This window comes from Thunnus maccoyii, chromosome 13 (assembly GCF_910596095.1).
Source record: "Thunnus maccoyii chromosome 13, fThuMac1.1, whole genome shotgun sequence".
Lineage (NCBI taxonomy): Eukaryota > Metazoa > Chordata > Actinopteri > Scombriformes > Scombridae > Thunnus > Thunnus maccoyii.
The window spans coordinates 20,874,062-20,890,008 of record NC_056545.1 but is presented as its reverse complement, the minus strand read 5'-3'; the positions used below and the strand labels follow the sequence as shown (position 1 = coordinate 20,890,008).

The window sequence follows — 15,947 nt, the reverse complement described above, 5'->3', positions numbered from 1 at the left end:
ACCCTTTCCTACAAAGAGCTGTTAAATGTCTCCACCAAATGACATTCACACTCATCACAGGAAATGTATACATATAGGGGAAGACTAAAACAAGCTACATATAAATAAGCTTTTAACAAGTACAAGTGTCACCACATTTACAACTCTACAGTCACTCCTGTCCTGGTCAATATGAGCACATATACAACAGCAGACTTCAACATGAACATGATCCATGAAAACAATCTTTTCATGAATCTGCATCATGCCTTTAAACAGTGATGGGACTCATTGATGAAACTGAATAAATGAATAAATAAAGCAATGGTTGCATCTGTGACAGAGAGCAATGGCTTCTTAAAAGAAGAAAAGAGGCACTGCAGTTGACCAGGAGCTGAGCAAAGGCTGTGAAGGGGGCGAGGGGGAAGCTACAAAGCTGACCGTGTCTTGGTACTCACACGCTCCGGCTGCTTTGGCTTACACACACGTTTAGGCTCTGATTTCTTTCCCACTGACAACGATAGCGATAATGACTGCTGATAAAAACGCAATAAGAAAATGTTAAGACGTCTTTGTCTGTGGCAGAGAATTAGTAAGTAGGTTGCACTCCTAGAACTATTTTAGACACATTACAATCTTCTAATTGCTGATATCAACAACTGTGTTGGTCAACAATAAAATCGATTAAGTTCATTTCATACAAAAATGGCTCCCTTTCTTTCACAGATTCTTCTCTGTGTTAGACTAAAAACACAAGATGACGTCTAGTTTCTACAAGCAGCCAGTGTAGACTGAAACACATGAAGGCACCAGGTGCTTCATTTGCCAGTGAGGAATTTCACTGTGTTTGTGTAACGTGTATTTACTGCATGTTACACAAACTCCCTCCTCACAGGTGCCCCTTTCCAACAGGAGTCGCTAGTGCAGCGACGAGGACATGATTTTTTCATCTGCAACCCCAAAGTGCCACTGTTTCCACACTGCTTCCACACTACACTACATCAACAATAACTGTCAGCAAAGATTAGCTTTTTATTTTCACTATAAAACATTGCTGATAGATATTGTTGTCAGGTATTTTACTTGAATTAGCATTTCATAAATCACTATTAATGGCCACTCTCTTGTAATTTGGGATACAGAAAAGTAAAATTCCACAAATTTTTTTTTCTTTCTATTCGATAATAGCAATAATGTCATTATATGACAAGGGACAATGTTGTTGATTGAAGTAAAACAGACGAGACAGGGACACACACTCACATACAGTTACACTATGTTCTACATATATGACATACTTACAAGTTTGGACTTCTTTTAGAACAAAGAAAATGTGTGATATGTTGTCATGAAATTCATGGTTTGCCACAAAATATTGTCATGTATTTGATAGTTTGTCAATAATATAATAATAGCAAAACTTAACATGTGATAATCTCATTGCAATACTGATGCTAAGACATTACAGGACATTACACGCTAGATCCCTAACACAGAAGATTACAATGGAAACCTACAAAGATGTTGACACTCAAGCATTTGGAATATAAAAACATGTCTCACCTGAGATGTGTCGTCACTGTGTACTCCATTCACTGACACCGACTGATTGAGTGTTGTCTGGTCCAGACTGGTTCTGTGTTTGAGAGGGTAGGAAAACATGTTAATTAATCATTATTAACAATGTTTATACTGTACACAACAGCATTCTGCTCTACCAGTAGTTTACCTGGCTGCAGAATCATGTGCTTGACTTTCTGCCTCAGATTGTCCCACTTCCACTGCTGGGGGTGGTGTTGGGGGTCGCCGTGCCCTCTCCTCTTCCTCTCGCCTCCTCTGGATCTCCTGTTCCTCCAGCTGAAAAGTGGAAACTCAGTACTGTTATCTAAAATTAAACCTCTCGAGTGAGGAAAAGTCAATGCCTCCATTCATAGATGAAAGGTGGACATCCTGTACATCCTTTATCTACCAGGCCGCTGCGTTCTCAAATACATGTAAAATTTTGATCTGTGATGTTAGTCATGTCTCTACTTACTGTAGTGAGTTTCTCCAGCAAAACAAAGCGTTCTTCCCAGGCAGCAGCAAGTTTCTCAAAGGCCTCATGGCGCTTAATTAGACTTTCCACCTCATCCACATTTGCACCCAGCTCTGCCGTTCGTACCAGAGGTTCCTGCCCTGCCAACCAAGACTCTGCCACATAAGCATCGCGTCCAAATTGCAACACCTCCAGCACTGAAATGCAGAGAGAAGGAGGACAGAAAGAAAAACAACAAGAGAGAAGGAGAGAACAAATAATTAGGCATTTCAGTAAGACCAATGCGTTGGTGCAGGGAAGATTGCCCCAGCAACGGTTCCACAAAATAAGTAAAAATGTAGGCAGACAAACCAAAAAGTTGGTCCTGGCTCTACTTTCGCCACAGTGCAATGCAACATTATCTGGCAAGCACAGCAATAAACTGAATTGGCCAATCCCATTTGTGTAAGCAAACGCGCCATGTAGAATACCTTGTAGTATTGCGTTGTTTACCTTGCAAGTCATGACAGAAAAAAGGTCATGGCTACCTTTTTAAAGGAGTGTAACCTGCTGTGGGATATCTGGGTGTTTAACAAGCCTTCAAACTGGACATACCTGTTTGCATTTGATCTTTTAGCTCTGCCCTGTAGCAACGAACTGAAACCATTACATCCCACATGTTGTTTTGCTATAGCACTACTAGAATGAATGTGGCCTTATACAGACTCTAAAACATGTCATGCTTGCATACCAATTTGTAAATGATCCATCTTGTCTTGCCACTTTTTGTTGATCTTGTCCCTCTTTTCTTGAAGTTGTGCAAGTTTCTCCCGGATCTGTGAATGAAGGAACATTCAGTAATGAGAGGGCACATGAAAAGATTGGCATTAAGTAGATAACAGTGAAACAGAATCATTATAAAATCACCTCATCAGCTGCATAGTGATTATTGTTGATGAGAGTATTTCCCATCTCAATACAGGCAGTAAAGCTGTCTGCTCTGGTTTCAATCTCTGACTTGATGTCCTGATGATTGGCAATGACCAACCCTGCTGAAGACACATCCCTGGGACAACAAAACAGAAAGAGAGGTGAGATCAAAATAAACTTATAACACTGATTATACCGACATTATCATAAAGGTAACTGGATAATTTAGCATAAAATGACATTCACCTGGGGCTGTCATGTGCATCAATCTGCAGGTTGACGCCATCCATCCAGAGCATGAGGTCTCGCACCATGTTGAAGAAGCGGAACTTCTCCACAGTGTCTTGCAGTAGGATCCTGCGAGCCTGACCAGCCTCAAGCAGGCCCTCCCAGGCAGAGGTCACAGCATGTTCACTCCTGTGAATGTCATCAGCTTTCTCTCCAGCGTAGGCCTTCTGCAGCCGTGCTGCATCATCTTGCACCTGGTTCACCTAAGAGGTCAAAGGGAAGAGGGAACATTCAGTCTTCTATTCACACGTTGCTCTTGGAATCTCACATGAGATCTTTTATATAACAGATAAGCTGACCTGTCCACTGAGGGCCTGGATGTCATGCTCGAAAGCGTTGTGCTGTCTGTGTAGATGTTGGACAGTGTTCAGATCACGGCCAAGGTCAGAGGGCAGCACCTCCCTCTTCTCCTTAACACGTCCAAGCACCTCCATGGCGTCCTGATGGAAGCGGTGCAACTCATAGGAGGCTGCCAGCATCTGTGTGCGCGTGTCAATCAGCTCCAGCAGATCAGCCCAGGCCTCATTTAGCCCGTCCTTCCACTCAGCCACACTGGCGTTCTCCGGATGACCGGATTCAATCAGGTCATCTGCCAGTGCATTTACACCATCTACACGTTCTTGGCCAATGGTGCTTGTGTCACGAGCAAACTCCCGGAACTTGTCCCTCAGCATCTGTAGAAAGAAAAATCAGGGCAAAAATGAGCAACATAATTAATTCAGCTAAATTTCCCTAAGCTTCATTGTCTCCAAAGCATATGAATGAGAAAAAAACTCACTGTGACATGCTCATAGTCCTGTCCTAGTTCATGTGAGCCAGCAACCACCTCCCTTTCAGCAATCCACTGTTCCAGGTCATCCACCTCCCGCTTCAGCTGGGTCAGCCGCAGTCTCTCCTGAAGACGCCCACGACGCTCCTCAGCAAGGTCTTTCAACCCTGCATACAGCTTGTCAACTTGTGCTTGTCGTAAGGTGATTCTCTCGCTGTTAAATATAAATGAGACCAAACAGATGAGTAGTTGTGATTGTAGAACTTCACACATAAAAATACATAAGAATAAGTGTGGAATCACAGCTGACAGTGTAACATTCAGATCTACTTGCGCTCTCTCACCTCTCCGGGTGGTCACCGGTGACCATGAGTCGGCTGCTGTTGGCTAGCTGGTGTATAGTCTGGGCATAGTCTTCAAGTGCCTGTTCGAGGGTCTGGTGCTTCTTGACCATCACTAGTGCACTTTGCTCATCCTGGGAGACAAATAGGAAATTGTTTAGTTTTGTCAAGACAGAAGATTGTGAGAGAGTGGCACTTAGAGCAATTCTAGGTCTTATTTTGTCTTGATTCACCTTGGCCTTTTCCTCTGACATCATGTGTAGCTCCTGCTCTCCCATCCAGGCCTCCGCCTCTGCGCTATCAGCATAGAACTGCTGGGCGCGATTGGCCTCTATTAGGCGGGCATGACGCTTGTCTGTCTCAGCAATCAGCTGGTCCCAGAGATCCCTCAGCTCAACAAGACGATCCTCAAGGACAGATTGTCTCTCGCCATCTACTTGGGTCTGAGTCTGCCCTCGTCTGTGGATGTCATCGATGCGAGGCTGATGGCCCTGGATCTCCTTCTGCAATGTCTAGTTCAGAAACAGGGAAGGTGTTCACTTTTACTGGTGTGTTTCTGCCCCTCACATTCACCTTGGGTCTATACTCAGTGACAACGTTAGTAATTTAGAGATGACAATAAGTGTAAGCCATCTTTATATTTCATCCTAAAAAAACTGCTTTTTAACCATCTCTTTACCTGGTTCTTCTTGATTAGCAGCTGTACCGTGGGCAGGTCTTTTCCATGGTCTGTGGAGGTCGCCAGAGGCATCCTCTCTTTCACCCATAGCTGAGAGAAAAAAAGCATAAATAAAACATGGCATCAGGCAAAACTGGATCTGAGGAAACACTATTATACTCCATACTCCTCATCTAATTTACAGTATGCATTCAGTAAGGTAATCCCACTCACGATTTCATCCTCCAGATCTCTGTTGAACTGATGGGCCTCTTTGGAGGCGAGCAGTTTCTGTCTCCTCAGTTTGAGAGGTTCCTGAAGGTTGGAAAAGTTGTCAGTGACACGCCTTTGCTGACCATCTACTTCAGCGAGTCCAGCGTCTTCCTGGGACAGGGCCAGGGCCTGAGACTGCAGAGACTGCACCTCCTTCTCTCGGACCTCCATCTGGTGCTCCAGCATCTACACAGGGTCAGTACAGAAATATAAGGCAAGATGGTAAGACATTTGGTGATCTCCACTTAACATATCTGGCCAATTCCACCACATGCACTCATGGAGTTCAGGATCTCTACACATTAAGCACAAATGAAAGGTTAAGCACAGATGGAATTCTTCAATTAATGCACATAGTTTAAACTCTGTCAATTAGAACTTATACCAGTTATATTATATGATTTTAAAGCTGTGTAATACAACAGTATTTCTCCAGAGCAAAGATGACAGATTGTGCTTTGCTTGCACAGTGTACCTGATGCTTCTTGAGCAGGATGTTGACACTGGTCAAATCCTTGCCATAGTCGTCACTATGCAGCTGACCCTCAAGGTTTTTCAGCCAGACATCCAGAGCAGAGCAGCTCTGCGTGAAGAGCTCTGCCCGGTTAGCATCAAACAAACACTGGGCCTTGGTGCGAGTGGTGCCTTCCAGCTCTTCCCACTGACGCTGCAGGTCCTCCAGGGTCTGCTGGACAACAGGTTTCAGCTCTGGCTTCTCCGCCACCAGCGCCTGACCCTCCTGTTAGAGACAAGAAACATGGACACATTTAAATTAATTTAGCTGCTTTGGCAACACCAGTGCTGGCAGATTAACGACATGTTATCTAACCTTATTCCTGTTCTTGCCCATTCATCATCTAACTATTACCATTATATAAACAGAACAACTGTCCACATATCACTGATAGACAACTGATCCTGGAAAAGACCAATTAGCAAACCTGGATCTCAGAATTAAAATTACCCTTTAAACTTACATCTAAAAAAAAAGTCAACTAGCAGAGATGAGTGGATGTCAAAAGACTGTTAATTTATCATAATATTTTATTTCTTCCATGTGTGTTTGTTAATTAATGACAACAACTGATATAAAAAAATGGTCACACCTTATCAATTTTGTCAAGCCAGTCTTTGTTAGAGGCCAGCTCTGCCATGAAGGCCTGGTGTTTCTGCCACTTGCTGTGAAGATTTCTGGCCTCGTCATATGACATGTCCTGAGCCGTCAGCATCTTCTCATTGATCCACAATGTGAGCTTCAGAAAGGAGAATAGCATTATGGAATAACCATTATCATTAACAAAATTATAATGAAATACAAGTGATGAACACTAATTCTATAGCAGCAAGCAACTTGACTTATTTATTCACCATGCTATTGTTTCATTTCATGTTTTTTTTTTTGTTTTGTTTTTTTACCTCCTGCCCATCTTGAAGGAAGTGCTGCAGTTCCCGGTTATCCTTAAGCTTTGTCAGCAATTCATTTGCAGCCTCCTTATTCTTATGATGCCTGGAAAAAATTCACAAGAAATCTAAATGAGACACTCTGAAAATAACAAATCAAAAAGGAGAACTTAATTAGTAGGGCTTTTTCACCCTTTTTAAACTTTTTCTAACCTCTCCTGGATGGAATCAACTTTTTCCTGGATCTTATCAGAGTTTGCATTACAGTCATTAATGAGGCGCCGTCCAGCCTCCACCACACCAGTTATCTTCTCCTCACTGGCCTCTGTGGTGGTGAGGAAATCCTCATGCTTCTTAATGGCCTCCTCTGCTCCCTGAAGACTGGTAGGCATCTCTGTGTGGGACAGCACATACTCCTACACAGAGAGGAAAGGAATGTTTTAAAAATGCATTTCTTATATGCAATTATCTAATTCCAATGTTTTTTTTCTTTGAGTTTGAGTTGACTTTCAATGAGTTTAAAACATTGAAAACAAGTGCAAACTGGAAATATATTGAATAATTCAAACTAGAAGGAGCCACACATATCATTTCTTGTGTCATTCAACAATTTCAATGATTTTGCAGCAGCTGTCTTTGAATCTCTACTCATAGGTTTATCCAGTTTTTACATGTGAATGAACATTACTTTCGATTTAATTTGATTTTTGTTCTACTTAAAACAATGATAGTAGGTCATTTTATGACATGAAAATAGACCTAGTGTAGCGGCCTACACTATATATATCTAGGCCTATGGCCTACTTACAGTGCAGCTTACTTCTCTCCTGCCATTTAGGTGTAGGAGGTGTATGAATGCACATAACTGGACACCACTGACACCATAAACAACCACAGCCATTAATATATGATATAGGGTAAACATTGAGTTTGTTTTAAACACCTGATAACCAGAACAAATTCCTTGTGCTGCACTGAAACCATAGTGGGAGTGTTTGCTCTAGATCAGTATTATATGGTATTTCAGGCATACAATTATTTGGCTTTGAATTTGGCTTTGATTGTTGAATTAGACTGTGCCAATGAGGCCATGCATTGATGCATGATTTTTCTATCAATGAGGTCATAGCTCACTGTCATAGGATTCAATTCCATAGTATTTTTCCTAACCTGGCTGTTGAGGAAAGCCTCTGCCTGCTTTGCATCCCTCAAGAAAGTCTGGAAGTCAAAGGCTTGAGCCAAAAGACTGTGTCGGTTCTCCCACATGCGACGCAACTCATGCCAGCCAGTATCCAACGCCTGGAGCCTCTGGGCCAAGAACATGTACTGGGCATCTGTCTGACCTTGAGTCACCTCCTCACCAACTGCTCGCATCTTCTCATAGTCCTCCTTATAGTTATCCACCTCATTCTTGATGCTCTCATGCTGCCCTAGCAAACTCTCCGCCTCAGGCAGAGAAGTGGGAATGTCCTCTGAGGCCACGGCTGTCTGGGTGCGGGACAGCCAGGACTGGAAGTCGTCCAGATCCCTAAGGAAGCCCTGCAGCTTGCTGGCTTCACCCAGTGACTCCTCACGTCGTTTCATGGTGGTGTTCAACTCCTCCCACACCTCCTGAATCTCTGCCAGGCGTCCTTGGATCTCTCCAGCCTGATCTGGATGTTCCTTGGCCAGCTTTTCTGCCTCATTTCTCAGGTCATCCAATTTGCCCTGAAAAGACATGAAAAATGATTTAAATGCAGAAATGATGAGAAGATACCTCAGCATAAATCACTGCATGTAACCTCTCCATACCTGAATAGCCTCCAGGTCCCTCTCCATGCCAGTGAGTTTGCGTTGTAGTGCCATCACTCCAGCCAGGTCATTGCCCAAGCTCTGAGTAGATTCAATAACCTTGGTCTTTTCCCTCATCCAGGTTTGGATCTCATTACACTCCAGGTGGTAGTTCTGGATGTTAAGGGCCGACTCTAGGGCCTGTTTCTTTTGATCGGCCAGTCGCTGGAATTCCCTCCATCTAGGGACCACACCAAATGAAATATTTAGGTTAAAAATGCCAATCACAGTACAAATATATGTCTGTGTTAAAAAGTGGGTTATGTCAGCTCTGACCTGTTATTCAGCTGGTCCCGTGTGTGGTGGATTTGGTCTCTGCTACAGTTGTCGGAGCTCAGCAGCTGCTCAGCCACCAGGCTCACATCAGTGACACGAGTGCCTAGGTTGTTCATCTCAGGTTCCAGTGTCTCAAATCTGCAGCCATAAATGATAGACTTACATCAATTCACTTATTCAAAGACTAATCTAATTGGACTATCTGTAGATAATACAACTATTTGTGAGAGAAAGCAGTGACATTTTGTACACTTTTAGGACAAGATTAGAACTACAAAATGATGTATTGATGGTTGTAGAATTTTGTCACAATTTTTATCTTGTGTGGAAATTAATCAACACTAGCTCTTGTGTTGATTAAGTAAGCCTCAGCTTCCATTTCTCTGACTTAATTGGGTTTTGAGGATTAGAATTCAGCCATCACTATTTTTCTAATAAATTAAATCTTCTGTAATAACATTCTTCCCTTCCCCTCCTCCCAGACTAACCTCTGCTGCACCACCTCTAAGTCCTCCAGTTTGGTCGGGATCTCCATGCCATGTAACCACTGCTCCTTTTCTTCCACCCAGAGCTGGCAAGCACCAGCCTCACTGAACATGCGGTAGAGGGCCAGGGCACCTTCCAGAGCCTGGCGCCGAGCTGCTGACAAAGATTTCAGTTCTTCGTAGCGCTGCTCAATGGCAGGTAGACGACCATCCACCTACAGTCAGCAATAAACAATAATTTAGCACTATGGACAACATGTCATAATTTAAGAAGTATGAAAAACAAAGAACACATACCTGAGGGAAATTAATATAGGCCTGTGGCAGTGCTTGGACCTGCTCGTGCAAGGAGTCGATTACAGGATGGTGGCTCTGGATCTCCTCTTCTATTTCCCTCTGCTTGCGGGCTAGAGTTTGGGTGGAGAATTCATCATGGCCCACCTCCTGACTGGACACCTGTCTAAGAGTCTCCATGATCCATGCCTCCATGTCATTGGCATCTGTTTGAAACTGATGCAGGGCCACTGCTTCCTTAAGCCTCTGCTCTCTGAGCTTGGTTGTCTGGGGAACAGGAAGACAAAGAAGATTACAGAAAAGAGTCAATATTTGGAGAAAACAGCTTTATATTTCTCTAAAAAATACAAAAAATAGTCATCACCACCTACCTCCTCCAGATGTGTCCACTGTGCTTGGATGTCTTCAATCCTCTCTGTGACCTCTGGGGCTCCATAGTGTCCCTCCTTAATCAAAGTTTCCCCAGCAGCGATGCTGTTACTCAGGGGGCCATAGCGGGCTGCCATCTCATCCCTGAAAGCCTCATGTTTACTGAGCAGGTGAAGGGCAGAAGTGAGGTCGCGGCCACAGTCTCCACTGGCCAGGATCTGCTCTTGCTCTCTGATCCAGGCTGCCTCCTCTCCGAGATCCCACAGGAACTGCCACAGGCGGCGAGAGTCCTCTAGGCGCTCTCTGCGTGCACCAGCAAGCTGACCAAGCTCCTCATAAGCTCGTCCAAGCAGGTCAACCTTCTCACTAACTAGTCCCGGCTCACATGGTTTGTAGGCTGGCAATCAGAAAAGGCAGGAATACATGGTGCTTAGATATTGAGCACAAATAGGCCTGACTAAAGCTGTACTGTCTGTACAGAGAATGTGTAAAAGTATGTTTGAAACCTCACCCTGTTCATAGGAAGTGAAGCGCTTTGCAGCTCCCTGCACTGCCTTGATCCTCTCTGCCTGGGCTGAAGTATCAGCCTCTACCAGAGTGTGTTTCTGCAGTAGGTCTAAGACATCATGCAAATGTTTACCACTGTCCTGAGACTGTAGACGACTCTGAAACAGGCAGAGAACAGAGTTCAGTAGAACATTTCGTCATTTCATCTTCAAAGAAAACTGAACGGATATTTATACATTTTGAACCATAATCATTTTATGTGCTGTGCAATGCGCTTGATGATATTTTAAATGACCAAAAATCTAAACTAATAGACAACAACAGAATTTCAACAAGCAGTAGCTTCAGTCCATCAACTTAAAAGAGGAGCCAGAGCCATGCTCAGCAGAGAAAATTCCTCCAATTCCTCCAGAGCAGAGGGCCATTAATGACAACAGGACATTGGGCCACAAACACGATTAAAAGAATTTCATAATAAACTGTATATAAGTGTTCTAATTATATGGCGATGTGTGTTGCATTGAGATATTAACAGCATGTCAAAAAACAAATACACACACACATATCTCTACCCCAGCCGTCCCACACAGAATTAAACAACTTCTTATACTCTTTCTCAGTTGGGAAAATCCCAAACGCTAACTTTGGAATAGGTCAAAGCTCAATAACAGCAAATACTGCTAGATTTGTTCAAAGGTAGTGAGTGGCTGAGGGTAAGCAGACCAGTGCTATGCAGTTTTAACATTTGATCTAAGGCAGAAGGGAAAGGCATGGATTCTGTTTTTTTAAACAGATACAGAATTGAAGGATGTTTAAGACTATTAATGATTCACATCGGAATTAGGACAGAAGCTGAATATTTAGGACACCTGTACAATGCATTCACTGGCACAAGATAACAGCAAATTAAATCAACAACTACAAAGACCTATTGATTATAACTGGTAACCTTGTAAACCTTCTATTAGTGTTTGCATTGGTTAACCATTTTAATCAGTCAGGTGGTAACCTGGGTAATAGGCTACTTCAATGGCAGCCAAAATGTAAAATGCTTTGTCCATTAGGCAATTGCATTTGAAAATACAAGCATTTCAGACTCCTTATGGGGTAAGTGAATTAATATCACAGCATGTGGGAATGGGGTCACCAGATTTAAGCATATAAGGAGAAAGGCACATACTCCAAATGACTGAGGTCCCCCTCAGCTAACCACAGTAAAGCAGCAATGACTCAGGCTAGGCCTGTAAAAAGCTAATTACTGCTGTTAATGGCCCTCTGATGAGTGCAGACACTAAAGCTGCAATGGACATATGTGAACAACATCTAACGTAATTGAGAGGATTAGGAAATTCCTTTTTGTTAATTAAAATCAAAGCCAACAGAATGTAGGATGTAATGCGCTAGTTCCAAGTTAAAACAACTGTTCAGTGGTTAAAATAGTATAAGCATGCATTTTGTTGAGTGGTTCAGTACCTTCATGTCTGCCATCCAGTCCATGATATAGCGCATCTCCTGGAACAGTCTCTGTAGGTCACGATGGGCATTCAGCCGCTCTCTGCGTGCAGCCAGAAGCTCCTTCAGGTATTCCCAGAGTCGAAGCACATTATCCCTTCTTGCAATTATACGCCGCACATCATGGTATGCCTCTGCTTCAAGCTCTTTGGCAACAGCCTCTACAGCAGCCACACGCTCCCAGTATGCCCCAATGTCTGTCTCAATTGCCTCATGTTTACGAGTGGCAGCTTCCACTGCTCCCAAGTCAGTTCCAAAATTGTCCTATTGACAAAGGAAAATTAGCTTTTCACAGTAAAAATATTCAACATATTCAAGTCTGAAAATAGAATGCATCTGCAGCCACACATCACTATCTGTTTTTGATCAAATCACACTTTCTTCTATCTACCTGGGACACCAGCCTCTGGTTCTCACTCAGCCATGTTTCTCGCATAGCAGCTTTGCGATCAAAACGTGCAGCGAGCATTTCCAGCTTCTCCTGGCGAATCAACTCATTTCTGAGTGCAAGCTCACGTTCATGCTCTGCCTTTTCCAGTCTCTCCCATGCCTACCACACCAAAGGAAAACACAGGGAGTTGGTAACATCTTGCAACTAGGATAATAATACTAGTGCATATGTGATGATGTCAATTTTGCAAAATTCCATTAACTTAAATAGTTATAGATGATATCCAAACCTTATTGATGTCAGAGATGAGTTTGCCTTCTCTTGGCATGTAAACTTTCTGGTTGTTTGCTCTCATCTTGCTTTGGATGGTAAAGAGGAGAACTTCCAAGTTTCCTTTCTCTGTAAATCTGTGGAGACAGGCATAACCTATGTTCAACAAATAGCTTAGCATTAAGCATCCTAATGGTAACAAGAATTGGGTCATTTAATGAATTGTATTTACTTGCTATAAAGCTTTTTGTTACTCACTTCGGAGGTTTCTCCACAGTTCTGTAGGAGTTGAAGGCCTGGAGCTGGTTCTGTACAGCACTCAGTGAGTTAGCTAGCTGCCGATCATTAAGCGTCACTATAGTCTGCTCAATCCACTGCAGCAGCTCTGAGGCCAGGGTCTCATACTTCTCTATCAGCTGGTCTGCTTCAATAGCATAGTCCAGGACCTACAACCAAGAGAGTTCTGTGAATCAAGGCAACTGGTGGGCCAACACTCATGGTTACATACTCATACACATAAATGTATAAACACACACACAGCTAACCTTGCCAATTCTTTTACCCTCCACTGCCAGGGCTTTCATCTTTGAGAAGTAATGGTAGTAGGTCGCCACATAGGTAATGATGGACTTCTCATCAGGCTGATCAACATTAACATCTGGAAAAAAAGAGAGCATGATCCATCCAACAACAAGGTAGTGCGGGTTGTCCGCCAATCAGAAGATCTGTGGTTCAATCCCCAGCACCTCCAATCCATGTCAAAGTGTCGTTGGGCAAGATACTGAATCCCAAATTGCTCCCAAAGGATGTGCCATCGGTGTGTGAATGGGTGAATGTTGGCATGTAGTGTAAAGTGGTCGGAAGTCTAGAAAGGCGTTATAAAAATGCAGCCCATTTACCATTCCATTTAACACAGTTAAGTATGTCCATCTTTGGACATCATTAGTGTGATGTGAGTGTAGCTGACATGTGATGTAGTGTTGTCTAAGCTATAATCAATCTGTTTCATGCCACCAACTTAGAGCCTTGATGGACAGTGTCCTGCCCTCAGTGTGACTTACAGGAGTGCTTCATGTTTTTGTGGAGACTCACCTTCTGGATCGAGCAGCTTGGTAAGACCCAGCTCCTTCTCAGCCACATTGAAAGCATTTTGGAGATTGTAGTGAGCATTGGACCTTTTCAGTGTGTCAAACTCAATCAGGTCAGATCTGCAGAGGCCAGGGAACAATTATGATTTTAATATGAACAGATTGCAGGGGAGAGCAGGGTGCAAGCAGATGGCAAGATCATTCAGACAGAAATATAGCATCACCTTCTTGTGGTATAGAGAATAAACAGAAACAGAAAGAGAAGTAATATTTTGCAGTATACTCCAATACATGTCTCTTTTTACAGACCAGAGTGCAGACAATAATCCACTGGATTTAGGTATAGTCATCTGCATGCAAACAGGTTTTTCATTGATGGATTAGGCAAACTGCTCCTGCCAGTTATCGCTTATTCTTGCCTAAACCATGTCTTCATTTTGAACTCACATAGGCATTAATAGGGTATAAAATTGGTTCGGGGGCCTATATTATCATTGACATTTTAATGACCAATAAGCAAATTGCTGTTTGTATGTACACACACACACAAATGAGGACAAAAACGGCTTTTCTCATTGAGGTCTGAACAATCATGAAACCTTTTTCTCCAAGCATTTTAATTCACATACGTGATTATGTTGCAGAAGATTGTGAGGAAAAGAAAACCCTCAACATTACAACTTTGAATATTCTAATTGCCTTCTGTGCTGTCTCCTCTGTTCAGTAGTTTGAGTGGGGACCTGATCATGTAAATGGCAGTCATGGTTTGCATGAGTATCCTATGGTATGGTTCAGTAACTCCACTGAGAGCAATGTTAGCATGCATGTATCAAGTATCACCTTAGGCATTCATTGTAATGAATTATGCTCTCTGTTCTATTTGTCTAGGAGGAGTCTAGCTATACTTTTGGTTTTCAGCTAACAGATTTATTTAAACACAAGCTATTTAAGCAGCAGTATTACCAGCAGGGTGTGCAAGTGAGTTACCAAGCATGGCTCTGCATAGAAAATAAGTGGGTTATTATTTCTGTGATCTAGGTCATCTTACTCTCTATTTTATTTTCATCCTTTTAGCCATACTGCAGACTGTTTGAAGGATGGGAGGAGTAGGAGGAGACCTAAATAGAAAAGGGGATAAAAACACCCCAGAGAAGTGTGATGGTGCTGCAACAGGTGCTTCTCATTAGGCAAAGAAAGATAAAAGTGGGGGTGAAGATACAGGATACATTTTTGATTTGCAAGATAACTATTCAAAATCTTTACTTTGAAAAAGATCTCTGTTGAAATGAATTGCATCGAAGCGTATGCTTAACAGGGGCCAGTTTCATTGCACATGACAGTGTAGCAAGTAATATCAAATACAAGAAGAGGTCAATGACCTGTGTTTGTGCACAATGGCATTGAACGCCAGGCCATCTCTCCAGCTGGTAGTGAAGTTGTGGATGTTGACATTAGGATATCTGCAGAGGCCAGAACAGAAGCAATTATTCATTAACTCAACACACAACAACGTTCATCAGTAACAATGTCATTAGTACCACAAATAGCGTAAATGGTACAATATATCTTCAACATTAGCAGTATTTATCCTGTAAGCCCTCCCTCTGTCTCTCTTCTCCAGCTCCTTTCTCACCCAGCAGTTTTCATTTGGCACCAAAGCAGCAGGGCATCTTTGGCTGATTTCTTCTCCTTGTTATCTTCTGTCTCCACACTGATGTCCTGGATCTGTCAGCAGAGCATTCACTCAGTAAAAACTGTGCCCACATCATGTTACACAATTATTACAACATCATTACTTTAATCTATTATCTGTCAGTACATTATGCCAAGTTTAAGGAAGGGCTAAAAAATTCACAAGTGATGACAGTAAGTACATGACAAAAATAATTGCATCAAGAATTTGCATTGTAAGCCACTTCTCAGCAGCATTAAATTCTATTACCATTTTTGTGAGTTTGCCTGAGGATGGACTGGTCTACATGCAGAGACTTGGTGTCCCAAAGTCAAACTCACTCTTTGAAAAAGGTTAAGCAACGTGGCAACTGGGCTGAGGCAGGAATGAGCAGAGCTCCACACAACCACTCCATATGTTACCTGGAAGCGAAGGATGATGGTCCAGATGAGACCCAGGGTGAGACGGTGATTCCCATCCACAATGTCGTGTGAGCCCATGTTTTCTAGATGGACTTTTTGCTCCTTGAGAAACTGCAGGGCTTTGTCAACGTTCTCCAGGCAGTGGATACGCATGCGACCCTTAGTGGGCTTTGGCTGT

General features: G+C 42.8%; 1 protein-coding gene across 3 annotated transcripts in view; it reads right to left on the bottom strand.

Annotated features, from left to right (window-relative positions):
* Positions 1–15,947, bottom strand: part of LOC121909685 (spectrin beta chain, non-erythrocytic 1) — a 53,833-nt gene that overhangs the window by 5,720 nt on the left and 32,166 nt on the right. For 2 of the 3 annotated variants that reach the window (XM_042430254.1, XM_042430255.1), the window contains 32 exons: positions 15,770–15,943; positions 15,309–15,400; positions 15,055–15,135; positions 13,680–13,795; positions 13,133–13,245; positions 12,846–13,033; positions 12,607–12,724; positions 12,318–12,476; positions 11,888–12,190; positions 10,419–10,572; positions 9,910–10,304; positions 9,542–9,805; positions 9,248–9,459; positions 8,760–8,897; positions 8,445–8,664; positions 7,824–8,360; positions 6,867–7,069; positions 6,669–6,759; positions 6,359–6,505; positions 5,728–5,991; positions 5,214–5,438; positions 5,001–5,090; positions 4,555–4,833; positions 4,325–4,455; positions 3,990–4,194; positions 3,511–3,885; positions 3,170–3,414; positions 2,921–3,059; positions 2,745–2,829; positions 2,015–2,211; positions 1,709–1,836; positions 1,543–1,615 (listed from right to left, as the gene is read on the bottom strand). In XM_042430254.1, coding sequence (XP_042286188.1) covers positions 1,543–1,615; positions 1,709–1,836; positions 2,015–2,211; positions 2,745–2,829; positions 2,921–3,059; positions 3,170–3,414; positions 3,511–3,885; positions 3,990–4,194; positions 4,325–4,455; positions 4,555–4,833; positions 5,001–5,090; positions 5,214–5,438; positions 5,728–5,991; positions 6,359–6,505; positions 6,669–6,759; positions 6,867–7,069; positions 7,824–8,360; positions 8,445–8,664; positions 8,760–8,897; positions 9,248–9,459; positions 9,542–9,805; positions 9,910–10,304; positions 10,419–10,572; positions 11,888–12,190; positions 12,318–12,476; positions 12,607–12,724; positions 12,846–13,033; positions 13,133–13,245; positions 13,680–13,795; positions 15,055–15,135; positions 15,309–15,400; positions 15,770–15,943 — 6,141 coding nt within the window. Of the gene's footprint in view, positions 1–437; positions 516–1,542; positions 1,616–1,708; positions 1,837–2,014; positions 2,212–2,744; positions 2,830–2,920; positions 3,060–3,169; positions 3,415–3,510; positions 3,886–3,989; positions 4,195–4,324; positions 4,456–4,554; positions 4,834–5,000; positions 5,091–5,213; positions 5,439–5,727; positions 5,992–6,358; positions 6,506–6,668; positions 6,760–6,866; positions 7,070–7,823; positions 8,361–8,444; positions 8,665–8,759; positions 8,898–9,247; positions 9,460–9,541; positions 9,806–9,909; positions 10,305–10,418; positions 10,573–11,887; positions 12,191–12,317; positions 12,477–12,606; positions 12,725–12,845; positions 13,034–13,132; positions 13,246–13,679; positions 13,796–15,054; positions 15,136–15,308; positions 15,401–15,769; positions 15,944–15,947 lie in introns of all 3 variants that reach the window. The other variant, XM_042430256.1, reaches the window with a different exon arrangement.